Here is a 22,328-nt window from a genome sequence, read left to right as displayed (position 1 = left end):
TCTATCGATTTTTGAAAGATCATCATCAATGGATCTACAATCTCCAAAGCCACCTCTTTCAAAACCCGCAGATACACCTCATCTGGCCCGGGAGATTTATCAATCTTTAATCTGTTTAGTTTGCCTAGCACAATTTCTCTAGTAATCCTAACTGAATCTAACTCTACTCCCTGAAGCCTCTGACTGGATATTACTAATGTCTTCCACGATGAAGACAGATGCAAAATATTGATTAAGCTCCTCTACCATCTCTTTATAACCCATTATAATTTCTCCAGCATCATTTTCTATCAGTCCTTTATCAACATGTGTCTCTTTTATTTCTTATATATTTGAAAAAGATCTTAGTATCGTTTTTATTATTGTTAGCTAATCTCCTTTCATAGCTCATCTTTCCTTTCCGAATTATATTTTTTATCTCTTTCTGTAATTGTCGAAAGGAATCCCAGTCCTCTGATTTCCCACCAATTTTAGCTTCCTTGTATGCCCTCTTCTTTGCTTTTATCATAGCCTTCAACTCTTGTGTTAGCCACAATGGTACCATCTTTCCTTGGACAATTTTCTTTTTCTTTGGAATATATCTATCCTGCTGTATTGGAGGATTTAAACCATGCTTTTTGCTTCAGCTTTAAACCATGTTTTTTGCTTCTGCAAGGCTGAAAATCAGTAACCTGCTTGACACTCAGCAGACATAAGCTCAATTCCACCATGGGGCCCAGAGATGCAGTTATCTGACAAAAAGACATCTGTGTACCAAGACCATTTAATCTTCCTGCTTGTTTTGGTCACAGTCTTTCAGGCAGAGACCTAACCTTGGATGCAAAATAAACCATTGTATTCAAAGTGATAAGCTGAAAATTGTGTTATTCGATAGAAGTCTAGGCATGCTAGCTTGCTCGCTTATCTTTATTTTCTGTGCTGGGAATAGGTGCTTGAGTGAGCAGTTTTTGGGTAATGTAAGCCATGGTCCCACTGCTGAAGCTTGAGACTCTCCAAGAGGTGGCAACATCTCTCAGCAAGAAGAACTTCTAGAGTCCAGCCAATGTCCTGGTCGGGGGAGTTGGAGAAGCTGCTACCGGCGTCCCGACAACCTACTACAAGTGTGCGGTCGTTGCCCCGCTTCGGCAGTTGGGACCAGTCCAGGCGTTGATAAGTATAATTGGGAAGGGCTTGCATATTGTAGTTTGAGATGAGCTTTAGAATTTGTAATAAAGATTTGTATAAACTGAAGTGCTCTCGGCGTGTGTGTCTATTTTCTTTCGGTAGCTCAATCACTGTGACCAATCTAAAACGAACAAAGTGAGAGGTACAAGTTTACCCAGGACACCTGCATGCCTTTTATTACTTGCAAAAATATCTTCCAGTCCTGCTCTGATCCTCCAGTTAGTTTGCTTTCCCAGTTTACTTGAGCCAGTTCCTTTTTCATACAACTGTAATTTCCTTTATTCCTCTGAAAAATTGATACATACAACAATTTTTTTTCCTTTTCAAATTTTAAATTAAATTCAACTATGTTATGATCGCTGCTTCCAAGAAGTTTTATAACCTTTAACTCCCTAATGACCTCGGGTTCATTGCACATGACCCGATCCAGAACTGCAGATCCCCTGGTGGGCTTCACAACAAGCTGTTCAAAAAAGCTATCTCTTAGGTTTTCTACAAACTCTCTCTTCTGGCTTCCAGAATTTTCCTGTCTTTCCCAATCCCCTGTCAAGTTAAAATCTCATATAATTATTCTGATATTATCCCTGTGACATGTCCTCTGTATTTCCTGCTGTATCTTATTATCCACTTCCTGGCTACTGTTTGGGGGCCTGTATATAACTGCTAATATGGTCTTTTTACCCTTGACATTTCTTAATTCAACCCATAATGATTCTACCTCTTTTGACCCTATGTCCCTTCTTTCTATTGATCTAATGCCATTTTTGATCATCAGAGCTACCCCTCCCTCTCTACCCACCTGCCTATCATTCCTATAGACTGTGAAACCATGGATATTTAGCACCCAATCACACCCCTCATTGAGCCATGTTTCAGTAATGGCTACAATATCATATTTTTTCAGTTGAATCTGAGCTACCAGGTCATCCACTTTGTTTCTAATGCTACCTGTATTTAAATATAGTGCCCTTAAACCTGATACTGAATTTGTATGTACTGTGTTCTTTTTGTAGAACACTTTCTCTTGCCTGCTCACCTACCTTTTCTTTCTGTTGTTATATATGACTCTTCACTATTTATTTCTCTCCCTGTTGTAATTCCCTGACTCCCTACTGTCCTATTCTCTGCACTCTCATTTTGAATTCTCTCCCCCTGCCAAACTAGTTTAAACCCTCCCCCAACAGCTCTAGCAAACTCTCCTGCCAGGATACTGGTCCCCTTCCAGTTTAGGTGCAGCCCATCCTTGTTATAGAGGTCTGACCTTCCCCAGAAGCAGTCCCAATGATCCAGGAATCTGAAGCCCTGCCCCCTGCACTAACTCCTTAGCCACGCATTCATCACCCATCTCTTCCTATTAGTACCCTGTCTAGCATGTGGCACAGACAGCAATCCAGAGATTACCACCCTCGAGGTCCTATCTTTTAACTTTCTACCTAACTCCCTATATTCCCTCTTTAGGATCTCTTCTCTACCTATGTCATTGGTCCCCATGTGGACCATGACATCTGGCTGCTCCCCTTCCCTTTTCAGAATGCTGGAAATACGATATGAGACATCCCTGACCCTGGCACCTGGGAGGCAACACACCAACCGGGAGTCACGATGCACTCCAGCAAACTTCCTGTCTGTCCTCCTAACCAACGAGTCCCCTATCACTAATGCTTTCCTTTCAGATTTCAAGCAGCAACTTGCAAATAGTTTGACCTCTTTAATGTGGGAAAACATCACAAAGCACATTATAGTGGAATATCATACAAACACTGACCCTAAGACAACAATCTTCCAGCATCATCCATGATTATTCAAACCAGTTCTTATAAATTATCCAACCTCTTCAGCCATATTGTCTAAATTTTAAAATTTTAAATAAATTTAAATTTGAAATTAAGTATATTCAATTCAAAGTATGAAAGGTTTTGGATATTAAAGGAATCAAGGGATTATAGGACCAATACACAGGAAAGTGGATTCAAGATGAGCATCACCCACACAGACCATGTATCTCTCCACTGCTTCTGTTTCTTTTTGCCTAATAGTTAACTTAATCATTGCCTCAGCTTGCAATTACTTCCTTAACGAATGCTATTTTAAATATAACATTTTACTACCACCAACATGATTGGTAATGTTTAAAAAGGGAAGTAAACTGGTAGAAGATTTATTTTCATTATTAGGATACAATACAAGAGTTTTTACACTGTTAATTAGAGTTAATATTCTCAATGTTAAATATGCACATCAAGGTTTTCTCCTATACATATAGTTGTGATAAACCTATTTTTATTTTAACGTGCTAAAGTAATATATTTTCTGGATTTAAGAGGTTAGGCATTTGCTTGTCAGATAACTTGGCATTTGTTGAATTAAAGAAAAATGCATATATTCACTTCTCCTAAAAATTAGGCCATGAAATTGGGTTCAGTGTTAGACAGTGACTTTCCAAATGTTTTTGAATATTGTAAATGTACTTGCCTCTACCAACTCCTCTGGCAGTGTACTCTAGATACTCAACACTCTCTGTGTGAAAAGGATGCCCCTCAAATGCCCTTTAAATCTTTCTCTTCTTAGCTTAAACTTTGCCCTCTAGTTTTAGATCTCCTATCCCAGGAAAAATACTAGCTGCCCAATTTAATGGTATAGATGTGGGGGCAGAGGGAGTCTAGTAGGGAGATGTGTGCACATCCTTGAGATGCACCAGTGGTGTGATCATAGATATTACCCATCTTCATGTTGGCACTGAGGTAAAAGATAGCCCTTGCTCTTATTGAATGATGGAGCAAACTCAAGGTGCTGAATGGCCTTCTGAAAAGAATATGATTGCTAGCTCTCAATATAAAACATTATCAAGGCATTCAGTTGGCCTTTCAGAAGCAACTTCTGTATCCAAAGGCTGGTGAGAATGTGGAAATGGCTCTCACAGGGAGTGGTTGAGGTGAATAGTATTGATCCATTAAAGGGAAGGCTGGGCATACAGGTGAGGGGATGAAGGCTAGCTGGGAGGAAAGGTGAAATGAGACTTGAGTGGAGCATAAATAAGGCAAGGGCTGTTTAAGATGATTGCCAGATTTGTCTGTTCCCTCTTCTGTGTCATATTATGCTGGGATGCCTTCACAGCTTCAAGATTTACAGGTAGTCCCCGACTTATGACCTATGCAACTTACGACTGAATTTTGTAAAAAATATATTAAAAATATATAAAATTTACACAGTTTATTTTGTATTTAACAAACTATAACAGGGATACAGGCAGGTAAGAGCCAAAATATCCGTACTTACCTTGTCAGTTTGCGTTCCGAGGTCCCAGGGCTGGGTACGGCCATCTTGATTCCTGTGTGAATGCATGAGTCTTCAGTAGGTGCATGTGCTGTGGGTTAGCGTATTGGAGTTTGGTTGGCGCATGCTTGAGAGTTAAGGGTGCTAATTCAATATCATCAGTCCACTTAACTCTCGCACGTCCGCCAAACGAACTCCAATATGCAAACCCACCGGAGCCTCATGCATGTGCCAACCGAACTCCAATATGCAAACCTACCGTGCACGCGTAGTGGGTTCATGTATTGGAGTTCGGTTGGTGCATGCACGAGAGTTAAGGATGCGATTTCAATATCGTCAGGGCACTTAACTCTTGCGCACATGCCAACCAAACTCCAATATGCAAACCCACGGAAGGTTCGCGCATGCGCCAAACCAAGACTCGCGCATGTGCACAGGAATCAAGATGGTCAAGCCCAACCCTGTGACCCCAGAACGCCAACTAATAAGGTAAGCATGGACCAGAATATGGAAAGATTCGCAAAGGTTGATTGATAAATTCAGAAAGCTTTAAGTTGTTATCGTTAAATGTATGATGAATAAGTTTGCTTTAAGACTTCGGTACTCCACACGCATGGGCACTATTCTGACTTCTGTCCATTCCAAGATACAACCGATTCTTCTGTCCCCATTACAGTCACAAGTAACGTTACCTGTCCGTAACTATTCCCATTGGAATGGATAACAAATGAAACCACCAATGCTAATTCTCCTGTGAATGAAATAATCCAATAAACACAAATAGTGCTCTTGCACATCTGCCTAATATGTCCTGTCATGTATTGAGACTATTGCCTTAAGGCATATCATTGGAAATAATCAATAAACTGTGTATGGCTGACCCACAAAATAGGAAAGTTAATATTACTTAGCTCAAAGCACACCCATGTGAAATACAAGTTCTTTAACATTGACTTTCTGTTTCTTATCCATGGTGAATCTTATGGGACTACAGGTAGACCCCAATTTACGATAGGGTTTCGTTCTGGGACTTGCATCGTAAATTGAAAATATCGTAAGTTGAATCTATACTGCACTCTACCATATTTTTAAAATTTAAATTTAATTTAAACGCTGAAAGCCTTTATTACAACATAAGTTAAACTGAAAAAAAATCATTACTGCTAAGCACACTACCATTTTTTTAATTTAAATTTTATTTTGACACTGAAAACCTTTATTATAACTCAATTTGACACAACGCAAATGTGAAATAACAGGACGCAAATTTGAAGCGACACAACTCTGACTTGACATGATGCAAATTTGACGCGATGTAAATTTGACGCGACCCAAATTTGACGCGACACAACATGAATTTTACGCGAAGTGATGTGAATTTTTACGCAATGCTACTTTGGTGCAACTCGACTCTGACGCGATGCAAATGTTACATGATGGCTGGCTTGCTATACTGTACTGTACAGTACACTCGTGACTGCTAGCGTATGCTGAACGCTTCTCTCAAGCTATGCTGCAATTGCCCAGCATCGCGAGAGAGTAGTGTCATTGCGTTGCTGCGTATCGCAAATGCAGGGAAACCTTGTAACTTGAATCTGAAAGATTCAGATCGTGACTATTGTAACTTCAAAATATTCCAAGTTGGGACACCGTAAGTCAGGGTCTAACTGTATATGGATATTCGAAGAGGTGAGGAAGTAAGCATCAAGTGTTGCTGCTGGCACAGTGCCTCACACCCTCACCTTTTTGTGACAGCTACAGATTTCTTTTGCCCCTCAGGGGGACAATTACACCTTCCTGCTTCCATCTGTGCCTTGAACTATTTCCCATGGATTAATTATAAATCCGGATACTGCTCCTAATCTGTGGATCCATCCTTAATATCTCCTGGCTCCTCCAGATTCTTGAGCACTTTATCCTTTAATGGTGGAGTTGCAATTATGTCATTCAAACATGTATCACATAAGAAACACAGCCTGGAATGTACTGCCAGAGGTAGTGGTGGAAACAGACACAATGTAGTAAGAGGCTTTTAGGTTGACATGAATATGCAGGAAATGGAGGGATATAGATCATATGCTGATGGAAGAATTTTAGTTTAATCTGGCATGATGACATTGTGGCTGAAGGACCTCTTCCTATGTTGTACTGTATTATGTTTGATGTTCCATGGCCCTGTGGAAGCAGTAGAGTCCGCCTCATTAAGTATATGGCCAGATTAGCCATGATCTATTAAATGGTGCTCAAGGGTCCAAATGGCCAATACCTGCTCCTATTTCTTATATTCTTATGATCTCTTACACTTGTAAAGCTTGAAATAAGCCTCACATTACTGACATATTCCAGAGTCACTCCATGTTTGTTTTCAAAAGCAGGGTGTACTAAAATAATAATGTACTACACCTATATATGCTGAACATGTGAAGCAAATAAGCAGATCCTGGGAAAAGAGGTATGGTTTTCTAATTCAAAGTTTTCCTCTGCTTATAATTGTTTTGTGCACAGTGTGCCAAGAAAAATGAAATAAAATTATTGAGATAACTCTTTAGTTTTAAGTACTGCATTTCACAACAATGTTTTGAATCATGTCAGGAAAAGTCTTCTGAAACCCTCTAGAGCCTCATACATATTGGTAAGGAACTTCATTTTACAGAACCCACACTAAATAAATATTAACTACTGCCTATTTAACAGAATTGTATAAAGAACACTGCCAACAATGTAGGGGTGCAGAAAGATATGTTATCACCCACTTTGCTAGGGGAGGAATTTCCATATAATTTCACAGCAAAACTTTTGTACACCATTTAAACTATCTAAAGAGTACATTAGGCTTAACTTGACAGAAACAAAATAGCCATTCACTTCAAAACACATGTTGTCATCTGAGACCTACAGAAACGAATAAATACAGGAAAAACAATGCCAAAACAATGTCATAAATGTGTGCCTCAGGATGAAAATTTCTTTGATAATGCTTTTGTGAAGCGCCTTGGGACATTTTGTTGCATTAAGAGCACTGTATAAATACAAGTTGCTGTTGTTGTTCCTCATTCTTTGGTTGAACATTAATATACAACTCAGGAGTCCAATGATAGAAAGGTCAAAATGGGAGTTGGCAATGAATTAAGAAGTCTGGAAGTCTTTGTCTTTCATAGAAAATTTATCTAATATAGATTTTCATTTCCAACAATAAACGAGGGAGCTAATGATAATAGAATTCATGATATGCATCCAATAAAGAACCATAGAACACCACAGCACAGAATCAGGCCTCTTCGGCCATTCTAGTCTGTGCCAAACCATATTTTTTGCCTAGTCCCACTGACCTGCACCCAGTCCATAGCCTTCCATACCTCTCCATCTGTGTACCTGTCCAAATTCATCTTAACTATTAAAATTGAGCCCACATTCATCACTTCAGCTGGAAGCTTGTTCCACACTCCTGGAGTGAATTGGAATTCAGATGTATTGTTCAGATGGTTGGCTCCTCCCTTGGCTCCACCCTCACCTACCCCAATACCAACCCTGGTTTTCCCGCCTTACCTCAGATTCACCTGAGGACTATAGTGTCTACCAGCCATTGATTGTAAGCTATTAAAAGCATGTTTGTACTCCTCACTTGTCTCTCAGTGCATTCAGTCGTGTTACAATTTTAATAGCTTAACTTTGAAACGGGATGGAAGCCCTGCTGAAGCCAGGCGTGCTCCAGGTTGACCCTCTGTCCCCTGAGGCCCCTGAGGAACTTGCCTACTGGCTGGAGTGCTTCAAGTCCTACCTGACGGCCACACAAGACATCTTCAACTCGGATAGTCTCTGGAGATCGGCACATCTCTTGAGTTGGCCCCAAAGGGTACGCTGTCATCAGAGACTGTGCTACCTACGAGTCGGCCATAGAAGGCATAAAGGCCCACTACATGAGGCCCCAGAACGACATATTGATGAGGCACCAACTCTCTCGATGTCAGTAGCGTCTGGGTGAGTCGCTGGAAGATATATTCTTGAACTGTGGGCCCTGACCAGAAAATGCCACTACAAAGCAGCCATGGCCTGGGTGAGAGAGTTGGAATAAATCCACGACACCCTCATGGCAGGAGTGAGGTCGAGGTATGTGAGCCAGTCACTGTTGGACTTGGGGAAGAAAGACTTTGCCAGCACCCTGGAGCTAGTGAAAGCACTCAAACAGGCCCAACTGGGAGCTGACGATCTCAGGGGGAAAAGTGGCGCCTTTTCAGAGGACCAAGTTATTTGGGCACAAGAGACCCCCGCAGCCCCAGTGCTGACTGCTGCAGCCATGCACGACCGGAGATTCTACTTCTGTGGACAGACACAGCATCCCTATCCCGCGAAGGACTCCATGTGCGCAGGAGGCAGTAAGCAAGGGCACTGAGTGAAGGTCTGCTTGGCTAAAGGGAACCCAAAGAGGATGACTGCATGTGCAACCCCCAAATCATCGCTTGACCCATGCCCGAGTCCTGAAGGACACGGGCATCGCCTCTCCATGCTGTTCACCACCAGCGTCTTGCTGCGCCTCGTGGCGGGACCCACAACCGTAAGTGAAGCATCATGGGAAGCCACAACGGCCATCTTACTGTGCCTCAAGGTTGGCATCACCTAATCCTTTGTTTGATCAAGATGGAGGGCGGCCATCTTGCCACACCTCATGATTGACGCCATCTTATCTGCCCGTGGGCCAAGAGGAGAGAGTTGACATTAACATGGAGAGCAACGTGGTTTCCGGAGCACTGGCATTGGTCGTCCTGGATCAGGCAATACCTCCCCAATTGAATAACTCGACAATGGAGGAGAGGGTAAAAGGACACTTGACTGATTGCTTAGTAGACACTGGCTCCACGGAGAACTTTATAAACTCAGCGATGGCTCTGCAGTACACTTAAAAGTGTACCCGACGGTCTATCATATTTTCCGAGCTTCGCACTTGCACTCTGCAACAATCCAGGGGTATTATATAGTACATCTAACTGTAAAAGGGGGAGAATTTTGTAAGTTTCGACTATATGTACTGAAGGATTTGTGTGCTCCTGTGCTGCCGGGCCTGGACTTCCTGTGTCACCTTAAAAGCATGACCATGGAGTACTCTGGCCCACTCCCTCCAATCACAGTGCAGAACAGAAAGTCCCAAAAGCCAGACACCACTTGCGGTCTCCCCACCCTAAATATTGATCTCCCCCATTGTTTCCAAACCTGACTCTCGATTGCAAACCAACAACTACAAAGAGCATGCAATACAGTGCAGGGGATTAGGAATTTATTAAAGCCGAGACACAGCAGCTGCTCAAAGAAAACATCATTGAACCTAGCAACAGCGCATGGAGAGCCCAGGTGGAGTCGTGAAAGGGAATGAAAAGTCCAAGCTAGTGAGTGACGATAGCCAAACAATTACCATAAATATTTGAGTATAATGTGTCAAATTTTGTACCAAAATTTGAGCTCAAAGCGGTAGGGGGGGGGTCGCATTATACACGAGGTTATAATTTTTTTTAAAATTTCTGCCAGGTAAGATTATCAGCAGCCGTCTACATTGATGGCAGCACGAATGGGGGGGGCTGGGGGAGAGATGGCAGCGTCAATTTGGCGGGCAAGGGGGGAGAAAGATGCCATTGTGACTCGGGCAGGCGAGGGGACGGGGTCATATTATACATGGGGGTAAAATTTCCCCCCCCCCCTTTTTCCCCTCAAAAATGAGGGCTTGCATAATACACGAAATGCATTATAGACGAATATTTATGGTAATCGTTTCACACTCCTGGACGCGTACCCCCTCCCTCGAATTTCGGACATGGTAAATGAAATTGTGCAGTACAGGGTCTATTCGACCATCAACCTGAAAGTTGCATACCATCAGTTACCAATCCATTCCAATGACCATCCCTACACAGCATATGAGGCAGACGGATGGCTCTATCAGTTCCGATGGGTCCCTTTTGGTAACACCAATGGGGTCTCGGTCTTCCAGAGACAGATGGACAAAATGGTCGACGAATACAGGTTGAAGGCCACCTTCCCTTATCTCGACAATGTCACCATTTGTGGACACTCTCTGGAAGACCATGATGCCAACCTCCAAAGGTTTCTCCACACGGCCAAAGCCCTGAACCTCACATACAGCTCCAGTAACTGCATGTTCCAGATGAAACGTCTGGTGATCCTGGGCTATGTGGTGGAGAATGGTGTCATTGGCCCTGACCCAAATGAAATGTGCCCCCTGTTAGACTTCTGTAGAGCTCGTCGAAAGAATCAAAGACTTGTTGATCCAAACCAAGGCTTTTATTAGCAAAAGACAGGAGCTCTTCACAGGTGGTCGACCAGTCTGGAATGATCCGACCTGGCTAGGGACACAATCCTTTAAGGCCCAGACAGTAGGCATGGCTAAGCTCTCAGCCAATCGCTGTAAGCACAGTCTAGATACTGTAACTATATACACTATATACATTGGTGATAGATCTGTATTATCACAACCTCGCAATCTCAAGCACCATGAAAGCCTTAAGGAGGTGTCTGGGCTTTTTCTCCTACTACACCCAGTGGGTCCTTCACTATGCGGATAAGGTTCGCCTCTCTTAAAGTCCACCTCCATCCCATTGTTGGCTGAAGCCCAGGTGGCTTTCGACTACGTTTGGAGAAACATTGCATTGGCCACCATGCATACGGTGGACTAGAATGCACCCTTCCAGGTGGAAAGCAATCCCTCTGACGTAGCTCTGGCTGCTACCCTTAACCAGGCAGGCAGGCCGGTTGCCTTTTTCTCCCATACCCTACAAGGCCACGAGCTTCAGAACCCATCTGTGGAGAAAGAGGCTCAAGCCACTGTAGAGGCCATCAGGCACTGGAGACATTTCCTGGCCAGCAAAAAATTTACACTGCTCACCGACCAGCGATCAGTGACATTTATGTTTAATAATGCAAAAAGGGGAAAAATAAAAAATGATAAGATCGCTAGGTGGAGGATCGAACTCTCCACCTATAATTACTCTCGATGAACCTCCAGTTGCCCTGTCAAGAGGAACCTGTGCCTCTGCACACATCGGCCAGTTGCAGTCACTGCACAATGAGCTTTGCCACCCACCATTACCCACATGGCTCATTTCGTCAAGGCACTCAACCTGCCCTATTCCATTGAGGACATCAGGGAAATGACTGGGTCCTGCCAGGTCTGCACAGAGTGCAAGCCATACTTCTACTGCCCCGACAAAGCGCACCTGATAAAGGCATCTCACCCCTTCGAACTCAATGTCGAGTCAAGGGTCCCCTCCCTTCCACCAATGGAAACATGTACTTTCTCAACGTTATTAACAAGTATTCACGTTTTCCATTTGCCATCCCTGCCCAGACATGACCACCACCACTGTCATCATGGTCTTGCACTTAATTTTCACCCTGTTGGGGTATCCCAGTTATATTCATAGCAACTGGGGCTCATCATTTATAAGTGAAGAGCTACACCAGTACCTGCTCATAAGAGTCATAGCCTCAAGTAGGATGACTAGCTACAATCCAAGGAGGAAGGACAGGTTGAAAAAGAAAGCGCGACTGTATGGAAGGCCGTGAAATTGGCTCTCTGGTCCAAAGGCCTTGCAGACTCACATTGCCAAGAAGTCCTACCCATGGGGCTCCACTACATAAAGTCACTCCTCTGCACTGCAACCAACGCATCTCCTCATGAGCTTATGTTTACATTCCAGAGGAAATCCACATCTGAGACGACTCTCCCGGCTTGGCTAATGGCCCCAGGGCCAGTCCTTCTAAGAAAGCACATGAGGAGGAGCAAGACAGACCCCCTGATCGAGAGCGTGCACCTGCTGCACATCAACCCAACGTATGCCTATGTGACACACCCTGAAGGTAGAGAGGACACCATCTTGATCAGAGACCTGGCACCCAACGGAACTGAGGATCCGATGCCTCAAGTGAGCCACTCAGGGTCCTGGAGGACACTGCTTGGGAAGTGGTACAATCCACCCCACGACCTGAGTCAAGCTCTTGAGACCTACTGACCCTGTATCACAAGGGGTCCAGGAAATTTGGGAAATCCAAAGTCCTCCAGTACTGCAGCACTTGACCAGAATTACCACATGCCCTGACAGACTTAACTTGTAAATATTTGTAAAGTATTAGTTTTTTTGAATGAATGGTTTTTCACCCACAGGCTCAATTCTGAAGGAAGGGGTGGATGCAGTGAATTGGAATTCACTGTCTATGTATTGTTCTAATGGCTGGCTCCTCCCCTGGCTCCACCCTCACCTATCCCAATATAAACCCTGGTTTTCCTGCCTTACCTCAGATTCATCTGAGGACTATTGTGTCTATCGGCCATTGATTGTAAGTGTGTTTGTACTTCTCACTTGTCTCTGAGTGCATTCAGTCGCGTTACAACTCCCACCACTCTGTGTGAAGAAGTTCACCCCCTATATTCCCCCTAAACCTTTCCCCTTTCATTCTTTAACCCATGTCTTCTGGTTTGTTTCTCACCTATTCTCTGTGGAAAAAGCCTATCTATATTTACTCCATCTCTCCCCTTCATAATTTTAAATACCACTATTAAATCGCCCCTTATTCTTCTATGCTCCAGGAAATAAAGTCCTAACCTGTTTAACTTTTCCCTGTAACTCAGTTCCTGAAGTCCAGGCAACATCCTAGTACATCGTCTGTGCACTCTTTCTATCTAATTGATATTCCTGTAGTTATGTGACCAGAAATGCATACAGTATTTCAAATTTGGCCTCACCAATGTCTTGTACAACTTTATCACAATATCCCAACTCCCATACTCAATATTTTGATTTATGAAGGCCAATATGCCAAAAGCTCTCTTTATAACCCTATCCATCTATGATGCCATTTTCAGGAATTTATCTATCTGTATACCCAGATCTCTCTGTTCTACTCCACTCCTCAATGCCTTACCATTTACCATGTATGTCCTTTCTTGGTGTCTCCTTCCAAAATGCAACTTGTCTGCATTAAATTCCATTTGCCATTTTTCAGCCTATTTTCCAGCTGGTCCAGATCCCTCTGCAAGCTTTGAAAATCTTCGCTATCCACAACACTTCCAATCTTAGTGTCATCTGAAAACTTGCTGAACCAATTTACCATATTATCATCCAGGTCATTGATGTAGATGACAACAATGGTCCTAGCACCGATCCTTGAGGCACACCACGAGTCACAGGCCTCCAATTTGAGAAGCAATCATCCACCACCATTCTCTGTCTTCTCCTGTCCAGCCATTGTTGAATCAAGTTTACTACTTCACTACATATACCTAGGATCTGAACCTTCCTGACTAACCTCCCATGCAGGACCTTGTCAGAGGCCTTACTAAAGTTCATGAGGACAATATGCACAATCTTTCCTTCGTCAACCTTCCTGGTAACCTCCTCTAAAAACACTATAAGACTGGTTAAAAACGACCCACCATGCATAAAGCCATGTTGCCTATCCCTAATCAGTCCATGGCTATCCATATAATTGTATATCTGATCTCTTAGAACACCTTCCAATAATTTACCTATTACTGATGTCAGACTCATCACCCTATAATTTCCAGGGTTACTTTTGGAGTGTTTTTTAAACAATGGAAAAACATGAGCTACCCTCAAATCCTCTGGCACCACACCCGTGGCAAAGGACATTTTAAATATTTCTGCCAGAGGCCCTGCAACTTTTACACTAGCCTTCCTCAAAGTCTGAGGGAACATGTTGTCAGGCCCTGGGGATTTATCCACCCTTATTTGCTTTAATTCACCAAATACTTCCTCCTCTTTAATCTGTATAGGTTTCCATAACCTCACTGCCTGTTTTCCTAACTTCCCACAATTCTGTGCCCTTTTCCTGAGTGAATAGTGATGGAAAAAAAATTAAAACCTCCCATCTCTTTTGGCTCCATAAAGAGCCAACCACTGTGATCTTCAAGGGGACCAATTTTCTCCCTTACTATCCTTTTACTCTTAATATATCATTGTCTGCCAAAGCAACCTCATGTCTTCTTTTAGGTTCCTGGTTTCGTTCTTGAGGTTTCTCTTGAATTTTTAATACTCCTCGAATACCTAATCTGCTCCATGTTGCCTATACCTGTTATATACCTTTCTCTTCTTCCAAACCAGATTCCCCAACATCCCTCGAAACCAAGGTTCCCTATGTCTTCTAACCTTGCCTTTGATCCTGACAGGATTATACAAACTCTGTATTCTCAAAATTACACCTTTGAATGTTCTCCACTTACCTCATACATCCTTTCCCAAAAACAACTTATCCCAATCCACACATTATAGATCCTTTCTCATATCTTCAAAATTGACCTTTCTCCAATTTACAACCTCAACCCAAGGCCCAGACCTATCCTTCTCCATAACTGAAACTAATGGCATCAAGATCATTGGACTGAAAATGGACATCTGTCCTGTCTCATTCCCTAATAGGAGATCCAGTAATGCATTCTCTCTAGTTGGTACCTCTATATATTGATATAGAAATTTTCATGAACACATTTGACAATCTGAAAGCCATCCAGCCCTTTTACAGTATGGGAGTCCCAGTCAATAAGTGGAAAGTTAAAATCTCATACCATCACAACCTTATGTTTCCAGCAACTGCCTGCTATCTCCCTATAGATTTTCTCCTCCAATTCTCACTATTGGACAGTCTATATACAACTCTATACCTTTCCTGTTCCTCAGCTCCACCCATATAGCCCCTGTAGACGAGCCCTCTGGTCTGTCCTGCCTGAACACAGCTGTGATATTATCCCTGACGAGCAATCCCACTCCTCCTCCTTTCATCTCTCCCATTCTATTGCATCTAAAGTAGTGGAAGCCTGGAACATTGAGCTGCCAGTCCTGCCCCTCCTGCAACCAAGTTTCACTAATGGCTACAATGTCATAATTCCACATGCCAATCCATGCTCTTAGTGTCACCTGCAAATGTAGGTTAGATCCAGGAATAAGCACAAAAACATATGAAACAGGACATTAATAGGTTTAAGTCAATAAAACTGTGCACCACTTATTGTGTAGTGCAGCCATTCTCAACAGGGGTCAAACGCCACTCCTTACCCCCACCCCACCCCCACCGAGGGCACAGCACATTTAAAAGGGCCACAGAATGAAATCATAAAAAATCTTTTTTAAGCCAGTAGGAGATAAGTACGGAATGGCTGGTGTAGTGGGTAGGTATATGTGTATCCAACTGTTTTCAATTACTTACCTTTTTAATTCTGCAATAAGCAAAGCTGTACATGGGATTCCCAGTGTCATCAATGAAATATTATTGATTGCTGGCTTCACAAATGCAAGACACGTGGCAACGCCAGACAGAATGCCAACAGCAGCCTTAAATCGGCTCCTAAAACAAGAATCAGATATTATACATAGGATCTTCTCTATTGGAGTTTAAATTCAATCTAAATGTAGCTATATCCCTCATTCCTCTATATGTTTTGTCACTAGATTAAATTTAAGATTAAATACATTTTTTAATTACATTTTTAATTTTTAAAAATTTCTTGACAAGGTTTTAACATAACATACTTACTACCTGAGAATAAATACCTTTCAGTAAGATAAGGCCATATCATATAGGAGCAGAAATAGGACATTCACCCCATTGAATTCACTCTGCCATTCCATCATGAGCTGATCCATTCTCCCATTCAGCCACCTATACAATGGTGGTGTAGCGGCGGCTACACTGCTCCTGCAATAACACACACAACCAGACGGGTTGAGCTCAGTGAGACTAGTTTATTACAGGCTGCTGGGCTGCACTTATACTCCCAGCCCGAACCTGGCTGAGAACCGCGCTGGAGGGCGCTGACGTCACCCGGGTGTCATATGGTCCCCCGGCGCAGGTTTCTGAGCCCCGTGTTGGAAGGAAGGGAAGCCCCCGACAGCGCCATTTTGGCCGGATGCCCCGCCGCGTGGCTTACAAGCAGGGCCGGTTCGCCTGCTTTGTGGTGAGCCACCACACAGCCCCCCCCACCCCCCCCAGAATCAGCGCCAATGTCCTTTTCCAGCAGGCGGCCTCGCTTCTTGGGCTGGGCAACGACCACGAGCTCGGTGGGATCGAGGTGCACTGACTTCAGCCTGTCCATGGTAAACAGCTTCCGCCTGCTGCCAATGTCCAGCGTGAACATCGAGCCAGAACGCTGCACAACCCTGTACGGCCCCTCGAACGGTCACTGCAGAGGTGCCACGGTCGGGCCCCACCAAATGAAAATGTACTCCGCAGAAAGCAGTTCGCAGGGAACATAGACGGGCGGGTGCCATGCCTGGGCGGCGATGAGGGTTCAAACAAGTCCAAGCGTGCCCTGAGGTGAAGAAGTAGTTCATGCAGCGACCGCTGGGGATTGTGAGGTGCATTGACGAACTCACCAGGTAGTGCCAGCAGTGCACCATAGACCAGCTGAGCTGATGAAGCCTGCAGATCTTCCTTGGGAGTGAAGCAGATGCCCAGGAGCACCCAAGGCAGTTCGCCGCCCAGTCAGGGCTGGTGAGGCGGGCCATGAGCACCAACTTCAGGTGGCGGTGCAGAAGTTCGACCAGTCCATTGGCCTGCAGATGGTAGGCCATGGTGTGGTGTAGCTGGATCCCCAACCTATTGGCGAGCTGTGCCCAGAACGCAGATGTGAACTGGGCGCCCCGATCACTGATGAGGTGACCCGGGACGCCGAACCAGGCGACTCAACCGTGCAACAGGGTTTGGGAGCAGGTGTCGGTGGAGGCGTCTGGCATCGGGATCGCCTTGGGCCAGCGAGTGGTGTGGTCCACCACCGTAAACAGGTAACGGTTGCCCCGGGAAATGGGTAAGGGCCCGACGATGTCAACGTGAATGTGGCTGAACTGGTCCTGGACATGCTTGAACTCCTGTACAGGCGTCCTGGTGTGCCTGTGCACCTTGGACATCTGGCAATGGGTGCATGTTCTGGCCCAGCCCGTGATCTGCTTCCGCAGCCCATGCCATGTGAACCGTTCTGCCACCATCCAGACCATGGACCTGATGGACGGATGTGAAAGGTCGTGGATGTGACGGAAGACCTGCCTGCGCCACTGCTGGGGAACCACTGGCCGCGGGGTGTCCAAGGAGATATCGCCCAGGATGGTGCTTTCGCTGCTCGGAGTCAGGAGGTCTTGGAACCGCAGGCCCGTGTGGCAGTCTTGAAGGCCCTCGTCTCCTCATCAGCTTCCTGGTCCCGGGCGAGCTGGTCAAAGTCGAGGCCGGGCGTCAGCACGCAGATGGCTAGTCACGAGAGTGCATCGGCAACCACATTGTCCTTCCCGCCTTGTGCCGAATGTCGGTGGTAAACTCCGACACAAAGGAGAGATGACGCTGCTGGTGGGCCAACCAGGGATCCTTTGCCATCGCGAGTGCTTGGGTGAGGGGTTTGTGATCGGTGAAAATGGTAAAAGTCCTCCCCTTCAAAAAATAGTGGAAATGCTGCACCACCAGGTACATGCCCAATAACTCGTGGTCGAAGGCACTATACTTGCGTTCCAATGGGCGGAGCAGGCGGATGAAGAATGCCAGCGGCTTCCAATGTCCATTCACCTGCTGCTCCAGGACGGCACCGACAGCTGTGGTAGTGACATCGACAGAGAGTGTCATATGCAAGTCAGTGTGCGGGTGGGTGAGCATGGCGGCCTTCGCGAGGGCGTCCTTGATTGCCTCGAATGCGGTGCAGGGTTCTGGGTTACAAGCGAGTGTCACACACAACCAGATGGGTTAAGCTCAGTGAGCAGACTAGTTATTGCAGGCTGCTGGGCTGCACTTCTACTTCCAGCCCGGACCTGGCTGAGAACCGCTCTGGAGGGCGCTGACATCACCCGGGCATCACCCCAGCGCAGGTTTCTGAACCCTGTGCTGGAAGGAAGGGAAACCCCCAATGGCGCCATTTTGGCCGGCTGCCCCGCCGCGTGGCTTACAAGCGGGGCCAGTTCACCTGCCTTGTGGTGACCCGCCACAGCGGCTTGTATAATTTTGTCTTCATCTACACTTTACTGAAGATAAAAGACACTTCTCAGAAGTATTATTAACTTATTGGGAATTAGGCCAAATTACAATAATATAAATAACCACACAGAGGATATTGACACCACAAGCCAAATGCAGAGACCCAGATAGGACTGGACCCTTGAACAACTAACCTCCAGGGTGTAAAATAGGAGAGTTGATAGGATGCTAATTTGCATATTTGAAAGGTGGCCTTGCATATACTGTAGTTTATTTATTTGTAGACCAATCTGAAAATTGTATTTGGCAGATGCTTAAAGCACTTTAGCCTTCAATAGTCAAAAAATAATTTCCAACAGGAAGCAAGCAATTAACAACATTTGAAATTCAACTCCAATGGTCCATAAAATAAGCATCACACTGCTGGTCACAGATTAACAGAGAAGTTGGGAAATACAGTGGATGAACGATTGTAAGTAAACAAATTAAATATAATGCACCACCCTCATTGCCATTTGTTTTCTAATAACTCCAGCATACCCTACTACTTTATCTCAAAAATCACACATCAAGTATAAATCTTCTGAAAATGTTGCAAAATATATTGGCAAATTACTGATCACAATGTGATGTCTGCAGTTTATTTCATTACCAGCAATTGTGGCTAAGGATGGATGCAAATGAACTGATTTAAAATCCTCTTCCATTTCACCATCTACATCAAATGTTCCATCAGAACCATCTGCCTACAAACTGTTAATATCAGCACCATGAGAATCTGGCTGGAAAGAACTGATGCAATTAAACACTGAAAATCAGGTGGTGATTTTTAAAGAGTATGAAATTTTCATCATGAATTGGTGCCTATGATATTTATAATCTGATAAGAGTTTCCAATTTAAAAAAAAATCAATATACAAAATATATACTTTAAAAAATCTAATTTACAGATTTAAAAGGTGAAAACTACTACAGCACAAAAAAAAGTTGAGTAAAAAGAAGGCATTATTTCAAGAATTACACTGTTAAACTGTCAAGAGATTTTTCACTTACAACTAAATATATAGTTATTGCCTGCACGCTTTTCCAATGGTAGAAGTAGTATGTCTGAGATGGTTATTTTTCTTAACGGAAACAGGAGTAATTTAACAACTTTAACTTCATTTTCCTGGCTATTACTGTTTTGGAACATCCTTTGCTGTGCAAGAAATGAGGAAGGCTTTACATGAGAGGTCATGGCAGAGTGAATGTGAAGAGGATGTTTCCTCTAGTGAAGAATCTACATCTTGAGTCCACATTTTAAACATAGGAGTCATTAAAGACAGAGATGAGGTGACATTTTTTTCTCTCTCAGAGGCAACACTCAAAAAAACTGCTGCAGAACTCAGCAGATCAGGCAGCATCCATGGAAAACAATAGATAATTGACATTTCGAGCTGAACACCTGGGCCCTTTCTTTCCATGTTTTCCATGGATGCTGCAAGACTCGCTGAGTTTATCCAACACTTTCTTTGTGTATTGCTTCAGTTTTCCAGCATTGGAAGACTTCTTGTTTACTTCTGTTTTTCTTTCAGATGTGTCTTTGGAATTCTCTTCCTCAAAGAACAGTGGAAGCAGAATCTTTGAATATTTTTAGGGCAGAGTGATAGATTCCGGATCATCAAAGAATTGAAATGGGATAATTGGGAATGTAGAGTTGAGGTTACAGTCAGATCAGCTGTGATCTTAGCTCATGGTGGAGCAGAAATGAGTAGCCTTTTCCTGCACCTAGTTCATATAATTATTTCAATTAATACTGCTAGTATCCATTGCATCTGAATGCATGCAAAAAAAATGTCAGTTGAATATCCAAATCAACTTATCTGAATAAAAAAAATTAAACAAATCTCTTTTCACATTCCCCGATACTTGTCTTTAATGTTCCTTTCCCAACCCTGACCTTCTGCGAGCTGCCTGTCCAGTGACTGAGGCTTAAGAGGTGGAAGCTTTAAGAAAATTGGAGACAATGGTGGCACATCAGTACCAGTGAGCCTAGCTGAAGCTTGCACAATGTCAGTCTGAGCTGGTAGGTAGCAGCAAAGGCACTGGTGGATGAACAAGCGAGTTCAAATTGGAACATGCAAGGGAAGAGTATAGTTAAGGAAAAGGATAATTACACATATTTTCTGTTGTCTTGCAGTTCAACAAATCTTTACCTTTTCATCCTACTTTGTAGAATAACTAGTATGGAAACCATAGTTTGAAATGATGAATAAATGTCAGTCCTTTACATAAACAAAGCATCAATTTGTTTTCAACAAAACTATAATGGTTAAAAAATAAGCATTTGCTTTCATTTCTCCTTTCATACCAGAATGGTAAGACTGTTTCATCCTTACCTTTATCTCTTATTACTAATTTACAAAGCATTTACAACCAAAGGATTTCTGAATGAACAGATCCAAGTTCCCATTATCTACTTCACCAGACTGTCTTCAAACTTTGTGCCCAACAAGACACCTGTCCACAACCAGATAATCACAGATCATGAGATTAAAGACTGTAATCATTCCAAATCATAGTATATTACATTTAAAGCAACGTGTACAACTTCATACTCAGAAAGAGAAAATTTTTGCATCACCTCATTCTACTTTTATCATGCTGTCTTTGCACTGTAATTCACGAAGAAACAAAAACTCATTGTAAAACTAAGAGTGTAGGAATGGAAATGGACCTTTTAGCCCCTCAAGCTTGTTTCACCATTCAATCAGATCATAGCTACCTAGATCTTAAATCCATCAATTTACCTTAGTTCAATAACTCCTTCGTAATAAAATCTTATCTATCTCACATTGATGTGAAGCAGTGTTTTCTGCTATCATTATTGTACAGCTTATCTCTAACTGTAAGATTAAATCACTGCCGAGGATTGACCCACCAAAGGAAGTATTTCCTCCCTATCTACTCTCTCAATTATCTTGCACATCTCAAATGAATGACCTTAAGCTTAGAACAGAATCACCATCAATGGTAAGACTGTTTCATCTTGTGCAGAAAATAAAATGTTTAATTAAGTTACAACCATTGTCAAGCTAACCTACAATTTATAAGGAGGCAGCTAGTAGTGTTGTAGTTTCCTTTCCTGCTCCTCATTTTTCCTGCTGCTATTCCTGCCATCAACAATTACTCTACAATTACTTTTTTTAAAATCGTGACTGGTTATTAACATGTTTTTCTTGTTCCATCTTTTATTCTTGTATGGTAATAGGGTCTGCAGGTGGATCAATGCCCTGTGTCCGCACTTTCCAGATCCTTCCTCTTGCATGGGTAACTACAACAGGGCAGGAATCTCAAATTAACCCTCAGTTGGATTGTTGACCCTGCTCTGAACACTAAAAATGGGCTTATTTTAATACAAGGGGAAGGCAAACTACACCTGTCATCACTCATATGGGGAAGAAACCATGATCTTGAATGGATAAAAAATTTTAATTGTTAGTGTCATTTTTATGGGGCCATTATAGGAATGCATACTTGTTCTAAGTCAAAGCAGTCTCCAATGGATCTATGATTATTTGCAAAGGCAAACTTCACAGTACAGCAGGCCCACATCTCAGGAAAGGACAATCTTCCACTGGTGAGCTCTGTTAACAGTTAATAAGGAGCATAATATTTCATCGTGTCATTTATATGCCTCAGTAAGTGTACTACACTCCAATAAGAATCACATTGTACTCACAGACCAGTCGCTGATATACTTATCAATAAGACTCAGGAACTAGATATTTAAAACAAACCAACAACTCATATGATAAACTGTACAGAATGTACATAGACACCTATATCTATCAGTTATTTTTCACTTCCCTTCATAACTGCCCTAAACTCACTGAATAATTCAAAAGCACAGGTGTGGGCATCCTCTGAATAGCACCCAGATTCTC

General features: G+C 43.2%; 1 protein-coding gene across 4 annotated transcripts in view; it reads right to left on the bottom strand.

Annotated features, from left to right (window-relative positions):
* The window catches only part of acer2 (alkaline ceramidase 2), a 108,040-nt gene that overhangs the window by 50,453 nt on the left and 35,259 nt on the right, over positions 1-22,328 (bottom strand). For 3 of the 4 annotated variants that reach the window (XM_069926598.1, XM_069926592.1, XM_069926584.1), the window contains exon 4: positions 15,661-15,798. The exons of the other annotated variant lie outside the window; for it this stretch is intronic. In XM_069926598.1, the coding sequence (XP_069782699.1) occupies positions 15,661-15,798 (138 nt within the window). The remainder of the gene's footprint in view (positions 1-15,660; positions 15,799-22,328) is intronic. 4 annotated transcript variants of the gene reach the window in all.

This window comes from Narcine bancroftii, chromosome 1 (assembly GCF_036971445.1).
Source record: "Narcine bancroftii isolate sNarBan1 chromosome 1, sNarBan1.hap1, whole genome shotgun sequence".
NCBI classification, from domain to species: Eukaryota; Metazoa; Chordata; class Chondrichthyes; order Torpediniformes; family Narcinidae; genus Narcine; species Narcine bancroftii.
This window is presented reverse-complemented; position numbering and strand designations above follow the sequence as displayed.